Source organism: Temnothorax nylanderi, unplaced genomic scaffold, assembly GCF_030848795.1.
Source record: "Temnothorax nylanderi isolate EJ_2023f unplaced genomic scaffold, tnyl_v1.0 TNYL_tig0092_pilon, whole genome shotgun sequence".
Lineage (NCBI taxonomy): Eukaryota > Metazoa > Arthropoda > Insecta > Hymenoptera > Formicidae > Temnothorax > Temnothorax nylanderi.
In genome coordinates, this window is record NW_027249154.1 from 409,218 (window position 1) to 435,158 (window position 25,941).

Here is a 25,941-nt window from a genome sequence, read left to right on the forward strand (position 1 = left end):
TTCCGAGTTTATCCGCCTAATTAGTTTTATAATTAGCTATGTAAAAGGAAAATAAAAATCAAGGGAACCTTATATAAAATTGCCCTACAAAGATTAAAAATTGTTACGATAACGCAATGAGAGGTGAAATCCAATTAGCTACGACTACTGTTCGTAACTACCATTCGTAACTAACCATTTTATTTTCCATGTATACGTACAACATATATACATAAATGTATATATGTCATATACATATAACGCTAATAAGTAACTGATATTACTCCTTACAAGAAAGTATAAAAGAGACATATCGAATGTAAATATAATTTTTCCTCCTAACTCAGTCGCTCAATTAATTAATTTTCTTTCTTCAAGATTTGTACAATAGTTAGCACACTGTTCTTTATAAAATGACAGTAAAAGCAGATAGAACTCTGATTTCTATGGAAAATATATTTATAACGCAGTCTTGAAGAATAAAATACGTTCTCCAATATTTTCAACGTAATCACATATTTTCTTACCACATTTCTCTCGAGAACGCGATATTTAATCGGTTGCGTGTAAATTCAAAGAGCAATACAATAAAAAGGAAGGAGATGATGTAAGAAAGAGAGATAAGAGGATGACCTCAAAAACCGTCAAAGGGCTTGGGGCTCCCCAATCGATTCACGCAGAGTGACAAGAATCTCTTGGAAATGCATGCTCGACTTATTTTGTTCTACAATAAAATGGTAAAATTCTAAAAATAGATGCAAATTGATGTAAATTGATGCAGATCAGACAAAAAATAGTGCTATTAGATTAATACTCTTTTTTAAGTACAAAAATGAGCAAGTAATATTATATAACGCGTGAGCCAAAATGAGACAACTTAAAATAAATCGGAAGGTCAACGCGCCGCACGTAAGAAACAGAAAAGACCACAGCATTTCATTTAATGAGATACGCATTTTTATCCAAACAAAACAATATAACATATTTTTAAAACTAGCAGCAATCAGTCAGTGAAGTGAACCGATTATCTGCGTAAAAATTAACAAGCGAAATTTGATTATAAATTTTATAGGTTTCTTTGTTCCTGGAAACTCCGAAAATCAATATGATATGTATATCATATTTCAGTAACCAATGCAACTTCTGTACCTTAATTGTGTACCAATTTACATTTTAATGTTACAATAACGCAATTACCCAGTTATATATAACCAGTAATTATATAATTGGTTAATTCAATGTGCATAACAAAAACGCATCGATCTTTTGCATCTTTGAAACATTAATTATTTTATTATAAATATAATAATAGATATACATTCCCATATTGATTTTCTCATCATTCATTAATTAAATAATTAAATACACAAAGCAAATTAACTCTTGTTGATTTCACATTAATTCAGGTTTATGTTCACAGTAATAAAAAAAATCTTTTTGTTTTGCAGTTTTGTTTTGCAAAATTCTTAAATTTCCAACAATTTATACTTTGATTCCTACAGAATTTAAATAACATCTAGTAGAGATCATTACATTAAACTCAGGAATAATTATGTTAAGAGATTCGAATAATCAAATATTTTTAGAAATCAAACGTTTTGATCATTAAATTTCTCGATTGTTGAAATGACGAAATGGCACTGTTAACGTTCGAATTGATCATCAATGCATGCAACTGCTATTTGCAATTTGCGCAAATAAACATCGCTTAATATTGATGATTGGTAATCGGCAGGCATTGAATGCCTGGGTAGATTGAAAAAAAACTGGCCGAAGTCTGCCATCGACAGGTGCTCAATCAGACTATCACGCTATAGCTTTTCAATAAGAACCTAGAATGTAATACTCGCCCACGTACTAATGTTCTACCACTAGATTACTATACTTTAATCGTAACCGACATATATCCTCATTCACAAAGTTCTATACGATCAAAGATTACTTTTTCAATGTTTGTCCATAATACAATAGATGATAAATTCTATTATATCGAATGAATAAGTATTATCCAATGTACGTTGGGAAATATTCTATATTCGAGTTTTCTTCTATCTATTAACCACGCCAAGAGATTTTTAAAAGTAAAAAAAAAAGAAAATGCTGTGATATTTAAATTAGTTCTTCCTAGATTGGTTGGTCAACTTCCTTCTAACGGAACAAAGTACCATTTACCATCATAAATTAACTAAATCACAAACTTCCGTGAAGAAGTTGTGGCTAACAATTATTGTAATATAGTTGAAAATGACCTCCCGAAGTTTACTATAAATGAAGAGGAAGAAGTTAATAACAAGTTATTAATTTCGCTTCTATCATAATGTCATAAAATTGATATTCTTATAATTAAAACTCTCACCGTTATAATCTTCTCCTGCTGATAATTTCAAGTTTATTAAAACTCGTTTCTAATAACCTGAAGAGGAGAAAGAGAAAAAAACTATCGTTCTCTGTTTGATTGACTTATAAATTGCGTTCTTTTCTTATTTATTATACTTGACTATTTCGCTAACTGCGATTTTCTCCATGTTTATAAATGATGCTTAGCGAGATTATCGTGTAACGTGCAGTAATATCATAAAGTATATAAAGAAATTTTTAATAAAAAAAATCAATTGCTTGAAAATGATTATTTTGTATGCGATATCTCAAGTCACGCTTTTAGGACATTTTAAGTGTAATCGGCAAGTGGCAAAAAGCAATAATTATCGTGAATGCTTTCTTTGAAGCGGCTTTTATAAGAGTTCCACGTTAGAAGAAAAAGAGTGTGACCTCAGGTCTCAGGAGGATAATGCATCAGCGACGAGTGCGACGCAGACGGCGCGCCGGAAGAAGCGCGCAAGCGAGACAGCAGAAACAGCCACCGAGGCCAGACCGCGGCTAGTAGTCAGTCGGCGGTCGGAGTCCGCGCGCGACGGATTGTGGAGTAATACGCTTGTACTACTCGCTCACTCGGTCGGCGGTGGCGCGACGCCACGATTGACTCCGCGCGCCCGCGAGACAGAAGCACGTGAGTGCGTGCATACGTGGGTGCGTGCGTATGCTTCGTGTGCAGTGGCAGTGAAAAGTGCGAATTTTTCGAACGCACGTTCTGTGGGAACGCGCGTGTCTTCAGTGATCAAGCATTTTCGAGCGGGTGACGAGAATCGGAAATACGCGAATTCTCTCGTCCGGCTCTCGTATGTATCTATTTGTTATCGTAATTGTTGGAGCACGCGTCGTACTCGGAAAGCACGCGCTGGTAGCGGCGGTGGAGGTGATCTGGACCGATGCATTTTAGTAGCCCACGCGACAAAAATATCCGCGAAAAATCTCGGCAGCTCGCCAAGCGGCCTCAAGAGCTGTTGTCGTGCTCGTCAATGTAGCTTTGATAAGATAATCCAAAAATGATCTCGGGATATAACGACGATGTCGATGATAGCCGCGGTGACACTAAAAGCATTTACATGACATTGCTTTCGTCACCGCGAAAGGCGGAGTCCGAAAAATCCGTAGATTTTCCGGAACGGTGACTGCAGTTGTCTTGAATGTCGAATCGACGTACGTGCCAAGGGAGACGTAATAAACGCGTCCTCGACGTCCGTGTCGTATCGAGGTTCCTTCTCACAAGTAGACGAATTTTGCGCAAGCACGACGGCATAAAGGCGTCTCCGCGTCTGGCGTTTATAGAGCTTCGCAATTCCTCGGAAATTATACTGCACCCGAATGCAGATCGCGGCAGGAGATACGGAGTGAGCACATCAATGCACGGCTATTCTTGAAGAACGTTCGCGGCAGAAGCTGCGCCCCGTTCGTAACAGAAAGAGTCGCACGTCAGCCGCTGAAAGGGTATACGTGCGCGTAGAAAGGAAACGTCAAGCATTCCAGGCACGCGTGTATGACAACGAAAACTCGTTCGGCTGATCATTCCTCCTTCATTCTTCCGAATTTTCTCAATTGCATAAGTCGTACGTTTCGAACGTGACATAAGTCAAATCTTGGACATTTTCGAATTAAAATACGTATTAAATAAATTACTAGTAGACGAATTCAAAAATTGAAGAAAAAAGGGCTATCAGGCTCGAACGCGGATCTTAGTGCGTGATGTCAATCATTAGATTTAGGCATGAGGATGGCTCGAATGGAGCCGAAACGTACTGTATTTTGAAGAATAAATCTAATGATTGACATCACGCACTAAGATCCGCGTTCGACCCTAATAGCCCTTTTTTCTTCAATTTTTAAAATACGTATTAATTCGTACGTATTAATTCAATTGTCGCAATTATTCCTTGATACCAAGATACTGATATCGGGAATGAATTTAAAGGTGACATTCTAACATTATACATATCTCATTTCTATCGATGATGTTATACTATGATATTCATATATTTTTATTAAATAGCTGTACATGTCAATTGACAAACATAATCTTGAATAATTAATTTTTACTTGAATATATTAATTTTTCCGTTTTCATATTATACGAAACAATAAATCCCGACATTACTTGCGATGTGTAAAAATTTTATATGTAAAAAGTAGTAATTATAAATTCTGCTGTATACATTCATTCATTCATTCGCGGAAAACCAACCTTTATGAATAAATAAATAGTGGAAGTTTAACGTGAGAGAACAATCGAAACAACGCGTTACATTTGACATGACATTGCTTTTCCTCCTGACGAATCTTATTGAAAGATTTATTTAAAACATACCGATTATTTTTCCTGTTGTTACCTTCGAGCACAAATAAAAACTAGAAAATAGCAACTGACAAACAGTAATAAAAATTGATCGGAATATGGATATATCTTGTTTAAAAATCTGCTGTTTCTAAAAATACATATCAAACTAAAACTTTTTTGAAAGATTCTTTACATTTTTTTATTGATTCATTAATCTTGCGAATTCTCACATTTTTCTCAATTACAAACGACTGTTCGATATGTTATGAGTAATAGAGGTGAGGATTGTCACATGTATGATCAATTAAAAAAAAATATTACACGTGACATCGGCCGTGATTTAGAGAGATATCCCACGCGATATGCCAAGAATAGAAAACTCGTTGAATTACGGCGAGGATTGACGAAATTGTGATAAAATTCGAAAACGTTATAGACGGGATTCGTTTCCGCCAAATGGGTCTGCGCGATCATGCATATTCAGCTTCACATGGGGAAAAAAGAACGACGAGCTCAGACCAGGGACACACAAAATTCTTTGCATTGCAATATAAAGACCCAACGCAAAATTTAGAAAACGTGGAATTGGTGACTTTTATTCCACGTTTCCCATGAATATGAAAGCTTTTATGGTAATTTAGTTTTCGGATATCTTCTTTTCTAGATATGCTGTTAAAAAATTGATAAATGTAAACCTATGTCAGAGTATACAGCTGTCACATACATGTAACTGTTTTTTTATAACGGACCCTTCCTAACTGTTACGCAATATCTTTTCTCAAATTATTTTGACGTTATATATACAAAATTATAAAATATTTCGCTCTTTACGTTTGTCATCAGATAATTTTATATTAAAAAATACCGAATTAATAAAAAATTTTCTATAATCTCGTATTTTAAGAGTATAAAATATTCTTGGCTTTCATAAAAAAAATTTTCAAGTAATTGATCTAATAGCATTAAATAAAGCCTCAGCAAAAAGCTCACATTCATGATACTTTGTGGTGCGAAACGGCGCCGCCGCGCCGCTGAGTGTCTCGCGATTTTTACAATCCGCTCTGTTGATGTTGTGGCGCGAGCTAAACGAGCGTTTTTATTCTCGGTAGAGAAAAAGTCGTTCTACGCCAAGGGAGAGGATGAGACTGAAAGGGCGTGAACATAGGGAGACCCGCGAGGAATAGCACTGTTCACGTAAAACGCACGTTCGCATTTTAATCCGGTGAATTACGAATGACGCAAAATACCGTTGCTTCGCCGTAATTCGCTAAACCAGTAAACCGTCTTTAATTCACCGAGTTGCGTCGGCTCAATCCTCTTTTTTAACTTTTTTTTACCTCAATACAACAATAACTCAGTTATTTCCATTATTCGCAGAGTTTCCAGCATTATTCGCGGAATATAACGCGTGTTATTCGTAGCAGGGCCCTTTCGTCTACGTGCGCGCAAACCGACGCGACGCCTCGACTGTGTTATTTGCTTGTCTAGAATATTACGGATACAGGATATTACATATAGGTTTATCCCGCCACTAGTTGCATGACATAACATACTCTCGCAGCTTATTATCTAGTAGATCATATTAATCCGTGAATTTCTAACATAGATTATGCCTGAATCTACGGTTCTATATTCTAGATTAAAATAGATAATTATAAAACATTTTCCATAATGCTTTAGCAATCGCCATAAATCACTATAAATCTAAAGAAAGGAGGTAATAGTACGTGAATTTGTATGCGTTGAAATACTTTTTCGAAATCGCGAACATTGTTAATCGCAAAAGACATCCTTCCCGACCGAGAAGATGACGGCAATAAAATAACTTGCGAGAAGAGAAGTTCTTATCGGTTTTCCAATTTTACCATCGTCGCTTCAGTTCTTCAGAATGCAATTGTCGCGAAAATCCATGACGATTGGCTGTGCGGTGAGCACACATACGTAGAGACGCAATACACACAAGATATTGTGCAGGACCGCACACATATGTAAGGTTCTTAATCTGCTTTATATTATATTACGTTTCGTCTTCTTTCTAGCTTCTGTTATAGCAACAGTACCGGATTGCTTCTGTTGTATTCACTGTGCCGATATTATCTGGCAGGTGTCAAGTTGTATTTCACTTGTAAATTATTTTTTCCACGAGTCTATCTCTCGGCACCTCGTCCCGTCCGTTTGTCCGTCCGTTCTATCTACCACCCCGCTCCCTTTAGCAAACGCATCTCTAAAATATTTATGTGCACAGATATCGGGCTTCGAGCGCGGCCCAATCGCAGCTACCGCACGCGAGAGTGCCGCGGGTCGATTAATATCGGGCCATCTGGCCAAATCGCATTCGGATCGGTCAAAAAGAAGGAAGAAAAAAAATCTGTCATTTTGAAAACGCGCGCCGGGGGCGTTTCACACAATCGCATACGACATGCGATCGCTTCGCTGTGAATTCCCACGAATTTCAGAGATCGCGTCGCCGTGGGAAATTAATCGGGCGCGTGTGTGCAGCTCGATCGACGAAAGTGGCTTATTCTTCGAGTGCTGAAACTCTCTCGGATCCGGTGAGTACCGACAGTGGAACCGAAAGGAATTGGGAAGGACCCGTGCGTGAGCGGACGAACCGGAGAAGCGGCGCGTACGCCTACGTGGAAGCCCGGCAGAACGTTAAATGAATGTTGTTACGGCGGGCGCTGGCGATCGCGACGGGAAAATCGAGGGGGCACGGCAGGATCGCTCGATTTAAATTCATAGATGTGCGAGCGAACGGGCCCACAATGGTGGCTCGGCTCCCGCAACAAGTTCTGCTGCTACTCGTACTCGGTAAGTAAGAAACACCCGCGGGTATTCCAACAAATATGTCACGAGGTAATCATCGTGCTTTCTTTCAACGATATCGGATTCCAACAAGAAAATTAAAAGAGTTGATAATACATGTTCAAATTTAGAATAAACAGAGCTTTGTTAAATGATATTGAAAGATAAAAATTTTGTTTCACAATAATGTAATAATTACAAGAAATCAACTATATATATTTATTAATAACTCCATTATTGAAGAAAATATGGCAGCTCAAGAGAAAAAAGATTTAGATATTTCTATCAAAAATATGAATTTAATTTGAAATTTTTTTAATTAAGAAACTAGAATCTACATTATTCTGCAATTTGTAAAGAAAAAGCATGTTTTTCGACATTTTAATAATAATTTCTATAGGATGCCTGTATTTTTTCATTTCCATACCATTATTCTCTTTAATTATTTGAATTTCAAATTACTAATACGTTTAAAAATAGCGTAATTCTTTTGAAATGCTTATTAACATACAGACATCCCATCAAGTGATGTATAATAGTACGCATATCTTATGAAAGTTCATTGTTCTTCGAAATTTCATTTACGCCACCTTCAGAATAAGAGCTCATATATCCTCTATATTTAGGCACCAGCTAAGTTAACCGGCCATGTGTACACAGGCGTGTAGGATAAACGTGTAGTAAAGCGCCAGCTGATTTAACGCTTTCGCCGTTTTCTTTTTTTCTTGGACGCCCAGCACAAACTCGCGCCGTATCAAGTTTCGGCGTTACGACATTTGGGAGGCTTGTCTAATTAAGAAACGCAGGCAAAATGTAAAAGTAGAAAGTCTCCAATTTTTTATGCAGTTCCGTAGTTCTTTTTACATGAATAATTAATATTTTTAATCTCTACAGCTCAAAAACTCCTAATATTAAAATGATCGTTACTATATTATCTGCGATTTAAAAAAGTTTTGAATCTGTATCATATGTATATACAAACTTAGGGGCCTATTCTGTAAACGTTAACGACATCATTACGTGCTTTGCGCAGATATAATATACCATAGAAAAGCTGCGCAAAGCACGTAACGATATCGTTAACGTTCACAGAATAGGCCCCTTAATCTCGATTGAATTTAGTTTCTTTGTACAACTTGCAATATTAAATGCTAAAAATAATTTCTAAAATATTCAAATAATTTCTGCAAATGGTACTTAGATAATTGCGACAGAAAGTAATGTTACATGAACAATTATCAGAATAAAAGCCTGATTAGTCAGAATCATAAAAAAGAAAGAATTACGTGATATATCATTTAATTGGAGCTATTTTTACGCGCGCTTTTATCGAGTTATATAGGAACGAATAAAATTTTGATGTACATAAAACGTAAATATACATTCTCGGGTCTTGTTCTGTTTTTATCTATCGTTCTATTGCTAGTTTGCTTCGTCATAGAAAAGCGCGCTGACCCATGTCGTTGCGCAATACGCTGAATCTACCGGATGTGCAGTTTTTTACTTGAGCCAGATCCGGTATGGACTTAAGATGGTACGTTTGGCTAATCCGCCTTAAAGGGGGGGATAGCGGGGCGAGAAGTGGAAGTTTAATTAAGTCAGATTACGGGGACCGAAATGAATAAAGTTTCATCAAAGAGGATCACGAAAGACACTTCGCTACTGGAAAGATTCGTCTCGACTAAAGCCTAAAGCAAGATCGAACGTTACGACACAGTGAATAAATAAAATACCAGACCACTTATATAGATGTGTATATGCAATAATTGCGGTCGTTGATTTCCATTCTAAAAGCAGCAGCGTTATTAATAATAATTAATAATAACGCTGCTGCTTTTAGAATAATAATTAATAACGCTATGTCTTGAGATAAAGCAATTTTTAGAGTTAAAATTGAGCTTATCGATATTACGTCAACATAGTCAAATCAATTCGAAAAATTAGTAACCATAAGTAAACATAAATAAATTGCGCAAAAATTAATTTAATTAAACATTCCGTTGTTTTTTTTTCAATTAAATACGTTTGCTAGAACAATTTTAGTATATCACACAACAGGCACTCAAATATCGATGGTGTTTTCCTTTTTGCAATTATATCTCGTTTTCACATAGAACATACAAAACTTCAGTGTAATTCGATGGATGTGACAATACGTTTTGGTCTATATGTTAAAAAATTCCGTCCAATTTTACGAATCGGTTCGCACTGTCGTTCATGCACGTACGCCATTTTTTTCGCGGTAGATCGATAACATCGGCCAAACGCCGATAGAGAGCTCTTCTCGTTGATCACGTACTGCGTCAGATACTACCAGTTGCATCGTTAATTCACAGAGATACGCTCGGCGAACATATACCGCAATTTCCTGGTGCAGTTATAGATAGCGATCGACTTTGTCCAATTTACAGATTTTCTTGCCATTTAGCAGGACCCAATCAAATAATATAGTTGCATAATATTCACCTAATTCGTCTCAAGGCAATCAAACGCTCTGTGATGCCAATCGAAAGTGGTCGTTATATGACCAATAATTGAATCCAAATACGAGCAAGCATCGAAATTGGAAAGTGGAAACTGCACGTGTTACGTGCACGATTATGAACGATATTCATTGATGACGGGAATTGCAAACGTAATAACCTAACATTAAAGGCAAAATTTATAAGTTTTACCCGTTCGTTAATTAACATTGACATAATTTTTACACTATTGTACAAAATAATGCAAAATAATTTTGATAAATTTTCTATTATTCAAAATTAGATTTTCTATACAAAAAAAAAATTCGCAAATTTCTGGAAATATATTTTTTCTACCGATTACATTATTACATAAATAAAAATTATCTGGGATAGAAATTAAATCGAGAATTAATGCAAATTCGTATAAAAAAGTAAAATTTTCAATAAAGAAAAACGAGGCAGATCACACTTGACATCAGTGTTTTTTCAATACGATCTATCGGATTGTTTGCAGGGGCGCAACGGAAACATTGATGAGCTCTTTGTCGATCACGGATATCGTTGCCACGCGATACAAGCTGCATCACTGATTCACAGCTAACATTCAATTGCGGCTTAATACTACGCCACTCCTGCAATTTCAATCGAGCGATTAACATTGCGCGCGTCTGCTACGGTAATTAAACGTGTCGTTTAATAAATGTTACAATTTAACGACGCCCAAATAATAAGCGTGTCGAGAAAAATTATCTTTTTTCTTGTTGAAGTGGTGCCTGATAGGCGTAAAAACGCAGATCAACAAACGACGTGCTATATTCGATTGTCTATTAAAGTGATTGGCGTGCATCGCATAGAATCGCAGATTGCACTTTACTGTGCATTGCGTATTGCCAATGGCAATGTTACAACAAGATTCTCGTCAAGCCATACAACGTTTGTCGATCGTACTCATATCAATTTCGCGAAATTTTTGATAAATTTGAAAGCTTTGCGCTGTTTCACATCAAGGATACAATTATTTCTAATTAATTACATCATATACATCATACACATGTATTTGTTTGGTTGAATAATTGAATCTTTGTCTTCTCCATTTGTTAATTAATCAATGAATATATTGTGATTATATGTTGAATACCGAAACTGCCAGAGTGTAATATAAATAATAATGTTGTATTTTGTGTTAATATTACACGGAGAGAATTTTTTGTTATATTTTACCCTTAAATTCACTACAAACTTGGGACAACTTGGCAACCAGGAAATTTTTTAAATCTACAAAAGACATTTTACAAACAACGTGATAAAAATTACCAAGCAGATTGGTAAATTTTGAAAAATTATTGAAATTTCCTAGATATATTTTAATAAAATTAATGAAACATATTTTATATTTTAATGTAATAGATATTAATATCTTTTATTATGGTAGATATTAATCAGAATAGCTCGCATAAAATTCTTGGTGGTACATGTTGTCCCACAGCTACCATGATTTCCAGGGTAAATTTTAAGAGAAAATTCTCTCCATGTAGACATGGAAAATAACATTCTTTATATAAAGAAAAAAAATAACACATGAGAAACTCTAAAAAAATATTGCAATTGTATAAAATTCAAGGTAATAATTACATTTTTAAAGAAATCAGTCTACAAAGCTCCAGAATTTCTGGTTCGGTGACACGTTCACTGTAAATATTTGCAATCACAAACCTTTCTCTTGTGGTTCTGTGTAAACACATTACGCACGGTTTTGTTTCGTTCTACTATTTCCATTTGGAAAAGAAAGTACGATATGAAGTCTCGCAGGTAGAAAATGTAAAACTGAGTCCTCGCTTCGTAAAGGGAAAAGCGTTCAATTTACATTCACAAACAACAAGAGATGCTTGATACATCTATCATCGTATTCAAATTTTTCTTTCGTCTCTCGTGTCCCCTTCCACGAAAACAGGCGTAACTGCGCTTTGCTCTGTGAATGTATTTTTTTAGTTGACAGATTAACAAAATGTTTTCTTTTTTATCTTTACCTTTTAACTTCTGAATAATTCTCGAAATTCTGAAAATAATAGTTCAGGCATCATCGATCTCAATTTCTGTGATATATATCTCGGCCAATATAGTTTCAATCTTCATACTGCCATAGCGTAACTTGCTGTTCTTTTTTTTGTTACGTGAAATCTTCAATCTAATTTTTAATGTCTGACGTTTGGTAAATTACATAATTCTGACTTTGAAAGATTAATTTTGAATTAATAGCGAAACTGTTACGACTATAGTGACGAACATAAAGCAATCAAGTAAATCATGAGTTAGTAACATTAATTAATAATGTAATATTTTCATTAAAATATTGAATAAAATTTTAAGTTTTCTAATTGTTTCATACATATTATATACGAATAAATGGTACAAAATTGTTGCCATTATATATTTTATATGATTTTATAGATGTTAATGGCGTGTAATACGATTAACAGTTTTTTAAATCATTCACCATTCCATTTATAGTGAAATAATTAAAAAAATTACAGACAAGAAATGTTACATCGTAAAAGGAATCGCGAAATCGTCAATTAAAAGAAGATACTCAGAAATTGCATTTCTCAATATCGTAAATAATCGGATTAAAATATAGCTGAATTTCATAATTCTACTTTTATTAAAGATGAATGGATCTATAAAATAACAAGAAAATCGATATTAATTAAAAGTTAAGTCGCGTAATAAACCAGAATTCTCAACAGTGAAAAGTACTCTTCTTTAAATTAATTTGCCTGCGAGAATAAAATTTCTCAGAGAACTGTAAAATTATCATATGCTGAGCTATCTCATGTGAGATCGTTATATCCTCGTTTAACTTACGAAACTTCTTGAATATTATAGTTTCTCGTGTTTGATCTCCGCAATATTACATATAAGTAAATATGTCATAGGCGATATACGTAACCGAGAGAGAGAGAGAGAGAGAGAGAATTTGACGAATTGTTGCAAAGAAATCGTGATTAATAAAAGATACGTATACTAAATAAAAATATAATTAACATAATTCATTAATTATTATTTTCTGATTATTGCTCATTAGACATCAGCCATATAATTATTGATAATTACATTAATCCTAAACATTTATACGTACATATCGGTTTATATAAGAGAGAAAAAATATCTTTTAAAATAAGTCATTTTGATAGACTAGGTAATACCCAGGACTAGATAATACCATAAAATTTTCAAAACAAAAATTTTCCGTGATACACACTCTATTTCCCATCGAGAATAAAAAAGTTGGTATTTTTTGCGTTAAAAGATCACAGTAATGGACATTGGGATCATAGTAAACTTTTAATAAAGCTATCAAAAAAATTATTGCATTTAGCGTTGCTATCAATTATTACTCTTGAAATAAGCAATAAAAGTTGGTATTTCGATATTATGAAAAATTAATTTCGTGCATGAAGTCTCTAATAGCGTATATGTACTAATTTATTCGTTATAATTACAACGCAATTATGGTAAACAAGAATCGTGAAACATATAGGTACGCATATCTATTGAAAAATAAATAAGATAAATACAAATTTCTGCATTACGGATAAAAATTACGTTTTGCCTTTCTAGGCTTCCAAGAAGTTCCTAATTAACCGCGATGCGCTGTCAATATTCGTCGATGAAGCAGCGTCTTCGCGACATTATAACAGATGACTAAAGTTTCTAGCGGATATCTCTATGCGCGCGTGACAAGAATCGAGTACGAGTTATAAAACGAGTAATCCGATCGAATATCGACCATGTTTGCATGATTGTAGATGCCAGTTAAATATATCTGTTCGATATGCATTGCATTCAAATGCACCGCCGCATTCGCGAGAGATTCTCGGATGTACTATCAGATCAATTTGTAAGTTTCGAAGGGACGTTTCGTGCTTTGCATTGCGGACCAGAGATGTGTGGCAAAGTAGACGTGTAAGTAATCGTGATTCATTTGAAGAAAAGAAGAATCAGTGCTGGAGCGTATTAAAAGACTTTAGTTGCGACCGATTCTGAAGCTTCTATTTAAGATACTACTGAACGTTTTAATTAATCGAGTTTCGAAGAGCATTAAATACCGTCGTTTTTAATTAATTAATTAAAACTTTTGACAATAAAAACGTCAGGCTTCTGTTGTAGTTTAAGATTATTAGAAGGTTTGAGAAGGCCCTTGTGTTCGTGTAGTAACCCACCACTGGGAATAATAAAGGGCGAAGGATATTTCCAGAACACGCGATCCAACAATTTCCATCTTTTGGATATATCACGATTCCCTCGAAGAAAATCGGTCTTTTCTGCAACGTCGGCGGCAGATAAAATCTACACGATTAATAGGCGTCCGCCGTCTTTTTGTCCCGCGTGCGGGTTATCATTCCTGTGCGCGAATTGTTCTGCCCGGACTCGATGGTCCAAATTCTGGCACGCCGACAGATCGTCGGTGATATATAAGTTATTCGTGATCGCTCGTGCCCCGGAATATCCCGCGATGGCGTCCGTTTCGCCGCTGCGCGAACAGCGGAATAAACGTCCGCCTAGCCAGCTTTCCCCATTTGATCAAAATTTAACGAATAAATTATAATAATGCACTATTTATGTAATCTCTCCAAATAAAAAAAAAATTGCGCTCGTTTTGTTTGTAACAAAAAAAATTACTTTTAATGAAGAAGTTGAAAAGGCTGCCAGTATAATAAGCACACCCCCCCTCTCCACATATTAATTTCAAGTGATCTGAAAAACAAGTATACAGAATTTATGCGCTAATTATGCGCTCTCACATGAGAATAATTTCGATTTTTGCACCACAGAAATACAGCATAAAAATCGAAATCATCTGAAAATAATAGCACGTAAATCGTAAACACATCGCGTACATTTAATTGATCAAGTTTTATAATTTGAGATTAATTAGGTGTGAGATGCGGAGCAAAAATCGAAATTACTCTGATGTGAAAGCGTAATAAATTCTGTATACGTTTTTCAGAATTGCTTGTGATTAATATGTGGAGGGATGAGGTCACTACTCAGCTTTCCCATTAAAAATAATTTCTTTTGATTAAAATAAGCCCAAAATTGTTTCCTTATGGGATTTGGAGAGCGCATAAACAGCGCATTATTATATAATTTCTACATTAAATTTTGATCAAGTGGGAGAGGGGGAGCCAGCTAGACAGATGTACGGAATAATAACCAACGATGACCGTGACGAGGAAAGTTAGTAGCTTCGCGTGGAAAAATGGACGTACGAGAATAGCAGGGAGAGAGGAGAGGATTTTTATATTTCAAGATAGACGGCAAATAAAAGGGTGGTTCTCCGGAAGATTTTACGACCGCGACGACGTATTCGTTGGTGTGAATATAAATTAGGGTAATTGAGACATGAATGTCGACAATGACGAAGTACTACATTCGCGCTACGTTTATTTGTGAAATTGTGGACGCTTTACTTTCAAAGAAAGGCCGTCATTCTTTAACATGACTCTAGGACAAAATGAAATGAGAGTGTGTTACAACGAGAACTTAAAAAACGTAAAAGTATCTCTATTTAAAAAATTATTTGTTTACAATGTTCAAGGTCTATACCATAAACGCAAGTCAGTTTATAAAAAGAGGCAGGAATATTGCGAAAGAGATAACTATTTTGAAACAACATAAACGAAAATTGCAATTTAACGTTTCAAATATAAGTCAAATATTTATATATTTAATCTAAAGAGAAAGCAACCGGTTTATACACATATGCGCATACGTTTCATGTAACCTTTCGCAAATAATTAAAGTTTTTATTAATTGTTATAAATACAATATTGCGTTTCATCTCTAAATTTCGTGGAACCAACCCACTGTTTCACTGCAAATTTAATATTTTATCTCCAGGCAATTGCATAAACAAACATGGCAATTTACCACATATTACTTATAGAAAATATTATGTAGTAATAATATTTTACGTTGTAATAGAATGTTTTACCTTCACCTTCTCGTGATTATATATACTTTTATTAATGGCAGGGAGAATTTATAAAATGGAGTTACTCCACATGGAGTTAATATATATTAAGTATTAGTTATTAAGTTTTATTGCATATCAAAATTCTGTAATTAACGATTTACCTTCAAACTTAATTGGAAAAAAACTTGACAATTTAATTAATTTATTATTATTACAGTTTCTCCATTACTGATAAAAACAATAAACTAGCAATTCAAAGATCTTGCAGATTGTGCATTAAGTTCGTATATGTATCCTGTAAGGCAGTGGAAGGAAAAATAAAGCATACGCGCGGACGAAATCCGGAGCATGTGTGCACGTGTTGTTCGGATAAATTATCATAGCAGAGAGGTATGCGGATTTTTGAAGGCAAATAAAAGAAGGTAAAAGCATGTGGAAAGGATATGGAGAAAATGACGAAGGCGAGGACGAAGGAGAAGAAATATCCGAGAGCCGCGCGAAATATTTGAACGAACATCAGTGGAAAGGAAAAAGACATTTTAATTGCATAAATGCGACTTCAGTAAAATTACAATGAACCAACGGCGAAAATTAATGTCAGAGAACTGTAGAAATAACGTCTAAATTTACGAATAATTTATAATGTCACAAAAATAATGGGACTTCTCAAATCTTTTGCATTATTTTATGATATGAAACTAATTGTAAGTATAAGTTCCTGCAAAAGAAATAAATAGAAACTTGAAGTGATACAAAAACACAAATAAACGATTAATCTTACAAATAAATATAATACGATTCGGAAGATCGATATAATCGTTAGAATTCTGTATCCACATATTAAAGCATTATTTTCCTACATATACATACACATTATACTAAACAGATTTGTGGCGGAGCAATAAAGTATGATATTTTTCGTATTAAAAAGTTCGGTCAATATAAACAAAAACAAACAGAATAAGATACGTGCCTGTCCGTGCACAAAACTGTACTCAAAATCCATAATCTACTAGATACCGCATCAATGCTGCAATGGAATAAAATTCATGTAAAAAACATGTTTTTTATGTTATCCATTTGCTTTCTGTTTTGCAAATTATTGTTATAAGGCAACTTCAAATGTATCAGCTCTATATATGTGACTTTCTATTAAAAACGAACTAATTAATAATAATCATATACTTGTAATAATATAATATTTAATCACTCGATGTGAAATAAAAGGAATTTAAGTGAATGTATTGAGCGTTAAAAGAATATTATAACATCTATCATTTTTTCATGTGATAACTGACATAATTAGTAATATACTTAATATTATTTATTAATATAATCACTAGCATACTTACTAATGTACAAAAAATTGTAAATTATAATTTTCAGTACAAAACTTAACGCTCCTCTGTATAATGTTCAAATATTATCTAACATTAGCGTTGCTCTGTGTCATAGCAACAGAAGCAAATTAATAACAATTCACTGATTTTATGAAACAAAGGAAGACTATGATAAAATATTTGAAATTATGTGAAGGTACCGATTACCAAATAATAAATCATTGAATTGGCGCCTCCATATTTCATGCGATACATTCTGCATGCCAAGTTAAATTAATATCCAAACAATATTATCAACAAAAGATGAAATATCGAATACAGATAAAATGTCGTATTAAATTCGTCGAAAGTATATGTTTGAATTTATAGGGAATGTCCAATATGTCACGAAATGTTTATATTTATATGTAGATACATTAGTATTTTTCAATGTGCAAATTTTTGCAAACTAAGTAATTTAATATTTTTTATGTAACAATATATTTTATGTAACAATATATTTTATGTAACAATATATTTATGTAACAAAGATATAAGACATTTTATATTTTAATTCCTATTTGATCAATAATTTTAACAAAAAATAGAAAATGCGAAAAGAATATGCTTTAAAAGTATCTATGTATGACAAAAAGTCGTCTACATTTCTTCTCAGAATGTTAATTAAGAAAGCATATAAACACATATCTTTTATATCACAAAACGGATCGATAGCCATTTCAAATGATTACAATAGGGAGAAGAACATCACGGCGCAAAGGATGGAAAATGCGGGGTAGTGATGGTGTTATTCCGGTGGCGTTGCGCAATTCGCTTCGCGCCGGAAACTTCCGGTCACAATGCTGGATTCGAAAATGCTCTGCGGCAACTTCTGTTCTCGCTTTATTGTTATTACACACGAGCGCGCTTCCAACGAGGCGTGCCACCAAACCTATATAAATATACATACATATATATGTATATCTAGCTACGAAAAGGCATCGTTTCTTGCCATTCCCTCAAAGAAAATACTGTGCGAGAAGTTTCAAGCTTGTGCTTTCAAGTTTGCACGATTCGTTACACAGTTTGTTTGTTATATTTATAAGATATACACTTATAACTCGCCTTCTAATTCTACTCACGTTATGTGAATGCTTGTGGAAAATTAAAATATGTGCAATCCAGAACACTTTGAACAATTTTAATTGTGGATGAAATTCAATCGTTTTTCTAAAAATCAATTATCAACTTTAAACTCCTACAAAAATTATCTCAATTTATGAATATAAAATTCTATTAATTTATTTCTTCTTTTTCGCTATCCATGTTCACAAAGTGCAATAGCTAGAATACAGATTGCTATTTGAGAAAAGCGCAATATAAGCTCCTTTCTTGTTAACCTTAACTCTCTATTAGCATTTAAAATTTGGAGAAGCTGTGATTACATTTTCCTTCATTTCGTAACAAGTTTTTTAGTATAAAAGTGTAAACAAATAGCTATGCTCTCGTAGGATATTTCCTAGTTCGCAACTACGCGGTAATCTCAGCAATGTTTGTCATGTCGCTGCTAGAAATTACTCGACCACCTTTGTTGTGGTTCTCTTTGCGACACAAGCTTTCTCTTCTGCAAGCATCTTGTCAGAAGATGAATAGAAAACTGCAGAGAGTGAGAGGCGGGGAGAGGGGCAGGGGGGAGAGAGGAAGTGGCAAACTAGGGATAAATAAACTATGGATGAATACGATGTCTATTGCACACATTCGTTATTGTAAAATAATTTCTCGTTACTAACAAAACAGCTTTATCACGCAATAGCGCTTTTCAAAAATTACTCTTAATGGTACATCGAGCAAAGCTTCAAAATCTACGAGTAGATGATACCGAGAACAATAGTTATACGATATATAGTTAGACGGATAATAGTGGAAATAAGCGATACGAGACAGTACGACATGCGACACGGCGAACGAGAGCTGGCTGATCGTAGTTTATTTCGATTATATGAGACGAAGGGAGGACGTCGACCGTCGAAGAGATGAGTTTCTGACTGAGTTCCTCGTAATCGAATCTGTCGTGTGAATACTCTTTCAACCAACAATAAATTTGTATAAAATAAGTAAAGATATATGTCGAAAGTATCAGATGTAATGTATATTTAATTTTGTTCATACAATGCAATATCTTTTTCGAGATCTTGCAGACTCATATTGTATAAATTACAAATATATGACTCTGTAATAACTCTTTAATTAATAACTTTAATAACAACTAATTAATGACAACTGCTCCTGCAAGTTTTTCTACATATAAATAGTATGAAAATTAATAGAATTTTAATAAATTCAATATTTCACGTAAGGATTAACTGTATATTCAGTTAATAACACAATTTTGTACGGAAATAATGACGAAACTATATAATATTCAAAGATGATAAATTCTAACAATTATTGCTACGACTTAGCAATTGTAAGTTGCTATGTATAAGTAAAATTAATGCTAATGATGTCTGTGTTCGCCAGAAATTGCCTCAGCATTGTTGCTTATAGTGTTTGCTGTATCGATGAAACAGTAGCAGTTCTACGACCTGGCCAATACGAAGACACGAGATATTAATATCTTACACACATTCTCTTGCACACTCGACCCTCTCTGAATCTTAGCCTTCTTTATGCACTCCTTTTCTACATATAGCTCAATGTTGTGTAATCGATCCAATTAATTCCTGACCACTGTGGTAAAATCGAAAGATACGTTATTAAAAAATCAATAATAAGATATAAATTACTATTGAAGTTAAATTAATTTCGTTATAATTATTTTGTCAAGTAGTTTACAATAGTTATTTTATCAAAATGTTAATCAATTATCACTTATTCATGGAGGATCGACTTCTACTGCTATTTTCCATGTACTCCATTTTATTCGGTTTCCGACCATATAAATCAATAAAAACAATGAAGCCGGCATCAGCAAGGCAGAAAAATTTTAATCATAGCAAAAACAGAAAGGAATTAATTCCTGCTGCATGATTAAAACTGCTTATCAGCAAAATTTCTTTAATCAGTTCTGTTACATAACAATTTTCCCTTTATATAGAGACCTACTTTACAAGTCCTGCAACTTATTACCTCAGAATTTCATTACGTTTACAATAATATAACGAGTTGCATACGTGTGCGCGCGCGCGCGTACTCGCTGCATCCGTACTTCAATCTTGGATGGCGCGCCGACGAAACCACGCCGAAGGTTGGCGTATTCATTTTGTTAATAAACCGCGGCGCGCGCGCTTGCTCGCACGGATATATATACGTACGGGATTGACCTAATTCTCATTAAATTCCTGGCAGTCGTCACGACGCCCGTTGCTTGCCTGTGCGCCCATTATACGCGCTCCCATATATCTCGCTTAAGATACGAGAAACAAAAAAAATTGAAAAGTCCATCAATTCGGAGAACTAATTATTCTCCTTCGTTCGGAATATCTGCGTCCGTTGGAGAGACAATACTTTATCCCTGTCTTTATGAAATGGCGAAGCATATGTGCATGCGTTTTCCACGGTGAACATATTACAAAATCTGGACATGAATTTTGCTGCCTGGCCTATTCAGGCTTTATTGCTTTTATCGCGTATAGTCAGATCAAACAAAATTGAACAAGCAGATAAAAAACAATAATAGAAATCGATCCTCCATGAATAAGTACTCTCCTAGCTCTCCCATAGCTTTTAGATTGAAGAGATATATTTTCATGTCGCCACTATTATTTTTTGTGACTGGTAAACCAGATAAAATAATATTGTTGTTAAAAATAATAATAAAACCCAATCTGTGTAGCGCGTGATATACATGTTTTACTATAAATTTTCAGTTTTCAAAATATTTGCTATAGCAAATTTTATATTGTTAAATATTTTCTAAACAAAAAATTGCACGCGTCCAAATAAATTCATCAACCACAAAATAACTCTCTATATGAAATCAATTCGATAATGCATATTCAGAGCATAGAGTGTCGATAAATAGCTAAAAAGATTCAACAAATAATTAATCAAATTGATTCTAATTGAAATATGATTGCGTTAAACGAACGATACCATTAATTTGAATCGAAGCAAATACTACATGACTATTTAATGAATCATTCATACATATCTACAAAATCGTATAACTGTCAATTATACCAGATTTTCATGATAGAGTGCTGGTACATAAATAATATTAATTAGAGAACCGATATCTTCCTAATTTGCCACGGCCATATCGTTTCGATATATTATCAATTTATATCCGGAGCAACCCTAATCATATTGCATCATTAGCGCAGGAAACAAAAGTTCATTATTAACAACGGGAACAAGCAAAGGTGGGCAATGTAAATAAATTTACAACATACGGTCATTGCTCACATCTATGACTATTAATAAATTGCTGCGGTATATACATATATGTATGCATGTATCGCGAACACAGTTTAATTTCATTATACGCCGCGGTCTGCTATATGTTTACTTTAAACTCACATTGCATCTCGGATATGGAATACTCATGTGTAATCACGTAACTCAAATTGGTCCCTCTATTCCACACCTGTATGTATGTATTAAAACATTCCGAAATCATAAGTTCCATTCCAGATGGTTATGCAGAATGTACATGTTTGTCATCTTTTCGCTCTATAGTTATAATATATGATGTATGATCAATAGAGATTTTAAGGCTAAGAGATTTAAAACTATAGAGATTTATAGCTAAAGAAATATTTTATCAATTCGGAATAGATTCCATTTTAACATTTACCGCGAATAACCTGTCAAGAAAATGCTCAATATTCGACATCCTGTGTATGACGTAAATTACTCGGCGAAAACTACATATATCGCGACGATGTTGACATTTAATCACTCCTGACTTCAGCACCGGCACTTCGGGGCCGTTTAGTCTCCGTACTTTTTTCTACGTCAAAACCAAAGAGTGATGTGTATGTCGAACTTTTTAAACACAACAATAACGGCAATAGTCGATCAAACGGGGCGTAAATTACAATACCTTTATTCCCTAATAATACTTTTCGTTTGCGTTTTAATCCTGTAGGTACTTATCTATATACGTACACGTTAAATGTTCCCAGATTCTTTGCTCTTAATTTCGTACGCAATGTAAAATCAAAATTAAGCCATCAAATACTTAATTAATATTTACACGAAAACACCAACTGCAATCGTAAAAATGCCGAGATGTTCCTACAAAATCGATAATGTCGTGGATTTAATCATACTAGCGTGTTAAACTGATACCAATAAACTTACATGAGACAACTTATATTGCATATATCAGAAAGCACTATATATATATACATATATATATACACAATACAAAAATTTGTAGATTCTTTGAAACTTCTAAAATTACATGCATAATTCTGATCTTTTTCGAGAACTGCTAGTAATCTTTCATTAAACTCGTGGCGTAGTTATAAGAGAGTCTACACGAGAACTTTACGAGCATATAGGAATTCCTTAATATGCATCGCGTTAACCTCTTTCCGTAAACTACAGCGTAAATCCAAATTTGCACGAGGTTGCCTTGTACCCATGTACCTGAGAAAATTATTCGGTGCGTCTCGTGCGGATCAAAAGCACACAATTTGACTTATGCGATAGTTTCTTCGAAGAATATATTGCTACTGAAGTCAAGAACTGCTTATGCCCACTTAATGAAGAATTAAATGTACAAAAAAGACGTAGTTCTTAATAATTTAAATTCTTCTTAATAAACTTTTAGTAATTTAATAATTGACATAAAAAAAATTTGTAATTACTGGTTTAATAAAAATATTCTTGGAATATTAATTATATTATCTTTGCGAAGCATGTTAGTATAATGTATCATTATATGAAACGCGTAACGAAATACATAAGAGCAATAATTAATCAAATATCTTGTATAATATTTCGTTATCATTACTCTTTGCTATCAACTTTCTTGATCTTTCTCTAATCCATCCTTTTCCTCTCTCTTGTCATTAATATACTAAGTTTCCTTTTATAGTTCAAAATTCTGACTTGAAAATAATTACAATAAATGTTCAGTTATAAAAATAAACTAAATGCCTCAAGTGTCTTTGACTATATACTATTCAAATAACATTATGTTCCTAATAGCTCGACCTTTCTTAGAGTCGAAAACGAATAATTCACTACGAAAGACGCTAGAATAATATTTTTTTCTCCATAACATTAAGAAACAAATTTCAATATTCTGGCAACAACTTTCGTTTTTTCTGTCACAACGTTTCACTTATTAGGAATAAAAAAGATGTAAATGTACCAAAAAAATAGAATGGCGATGTCACGTTTAATATTGTGGCTTAAATTAAATAAAAGAGGGAAAAAGAGCGAACGGTTACGATAATGTTCTATGAGGGATAAAGAAGAACTTACGGTATTGGACCGGAAGTCTCAAGAGTCAGAGAACGAAGAAGCGTCGAGAATAATAGTAAAAACCACTAGACGTGGCAACTGAGGGCAAGAACGGAAGGTCGGAACGGGACGGAACAGAAAGAATGAATGAGTGAATCTCCTACGATCTCTTTGAGGTCAACCTCAGAGATCAAATCCACGAGATGAGAAACAAGACTCAGAAATTAAAAAAAATCGATATTGCGTGGAGAGTAGGGGAGACCGGGGCTAAAACGTCTACGGGGTAAATACGTCTAATCAAATATCTCGGAACCTGTATATTGTGCGAACTCGCTATTAACATTGTAAACGCTGCTTATAGTACCCATGTGACCAACGGAGTTTCGGCAGGTTACCTGCCGTGTTATGATTTTTACGAGGGCAAACGTGTTTTCGAAAGATGAAAGTTACATTTTCTGCACGTGGAAATTTTGTAATATCTGCAATAATATTTGCTCTCCAAATCTCGAGGTACGAGATTATAAAGAGTAATGCATGCTGAACACGAATCCAGTGTAGTTTTTTCATTATCGTTGATGTCTAATATTTCGTGGGCGATCAAACCTGAAACTTGTGTTTGGGGCTAATCGGTCAGTAAGCAGTCCGGGTGCATTTCCAAGGCATTTTCGGGCTCACTGCATATGGAATATGGATGAGACGGGAATTACAACCGTTCAGACACCGAATAGAGTCATCGGACGTCGAGGAGTGAAACAAGTCGGGCGAGTGACTTCTGCGGAAAGAGGAACCCTCGTAACTATTTTTTAATAATGTTTCGCATAAAAATTTTAAATAATTTTTTATATTTTTCTCTTAAAAAACAATTATTGCATGTATCCTATTATTTTTTAGAATTAGATGTACGTATATGTATTGAAAATGCAGTGCAGACTGTTATACCCCGGCATTTTTGAGATTTTAATTTTTCCACCGTTGTCGTTTTTGCTCTATACCGGTTAAACAAAGCGACGTAGACAAAAATTTCCTATATAAATTTTGTAGCTAAAGGTTCACTCTTTACAGTGGTATACCACATTTAACTACAATTATTTATTTTGTTGTTAAAAATCGGCACCGAAAAAAAACGGACTGTTTAGCCCCGGTCTCCCCTAGTATATAGATAGTAATATGCAACTTTGACTATGGTAATATCGAACACTTTCAGTAAATCGTAATAAATCACTAAAAGGTATAACAAAATAAAATAGATATAATGTACTAAAAAAGTACATCATATGTATATATTTTATTTACTTTATTTGAATATTTACTGTAACTTCTAATTTCTGACTCGTGCGTAGTTTATCACAATTTCTTTTTGATTGCTCCAGTTAAATATAAATCACACATTCGATTTTATCCGATACATTCGAAATAATTTCAATACATCAAAAGAATCATCAATACGTCAAACAACCTATTAATATATTCATTTTATAATGCATTCTATAATTACAATAAAATGATATGCATAATATATAACACTTATTAACGTAGCCCTAGGTAAACAATTATAAAGAGAGTGTACATCATTCCAAATATAATTTGTTATAATACAATATTAGAACTGTTCAACATATAACATAATGGCATATTACCATACTAATCCACATTTCAGTTCAATCAAATGCGTAGCATTGATCAGATTCTACAATTATTATAATCAACTATCATCTGCATTCGTGATCGTGCTATTCAAGTCACTAAATGTATCATTACTGAAACACATTGTAGACCCCTTTCTATATATTGATTACAATTTCACGACCTCTTCCATTACATACATTTACGTTAATACATTTGGCTCGTTGCCGTGCCGTTGGTCAGCATTTTCTGCGTTTCTCCCTCGACCATTTTGGGTCCAGGAAAAATAAAAGTTTTAATGCACAGCCACCAGAGTTGCTTGCTACATTTTCAGTTCTAATTTCGTTAGCTTTGCTTCGCCAGATTGTTGTTGACATATCTCTAACCGCGACAACCCATAAATTTGTAATGGCTCGTTAAACCCAGGATCAATTTAAAAAAAAAACTTTTAAAATTAATTGCATCCCATTGCACTGTTAAATATGTGCGACCATAAAAATAAATCCATTAAATTATTCAAGGTGAGGAAAATTTATGTCACGCATTTTTTTAAAACGTATTTTAAAGACGTATTTTTTTATTTATTAACAGCCATGAGCTCCTCCCCCTATACATCATTTTTTCCACACACAAAATGTCTTTTCACAGAACTAGCACATCTCTCAACCGCATTGCTATTGTAGA

General features: G+C 34.1%; 1 protein-coding gene and 1 long non-coding RNA gene across 5 annotated transcripts in view; one reads left to right on the forward strand and one right to left on the reverse strand.

Moving 5' to 3' along the window:
* Positions 1-25,941, reverse strand: part of LOC139775105 (uncharacterized) — a 205,256-nt gene that overhangs the window by 162,256 nt on the left and 17,059 nt on the right. The gene's annotated exons all lie outside the window — the stretch shown is intronic.
* Neto (Neuropilin and tolloid-like) overlaps positions 2,880-25,941 on the forward strand; it is a 115,219-nt gene continuing 92,157 nt past the window's right edge. Inside the window, exons 1-2 of one of the 4 annotated variants that reach the window (XM_071710852.1) lie at positions 2,880-6,636; positions 7,105-7,459. In XM_071710852.1, the coding sequence (XP_071566953.1) occupies positions 7,312-7,459 (148 nt within the window). In that variant the 5' untranslated portion in view covers positions 2,880-6,636; positions 7,105-7,311. Of the gene's footprint in view, positions 6,637-6,893; positions 7,460-25,941 lie in introns of all 4 variants that reach the window. The other 3 variants (XM_071710851.1, XM_071710850.1, XM_071710853.1) reach the window with 3 other exon arrangements.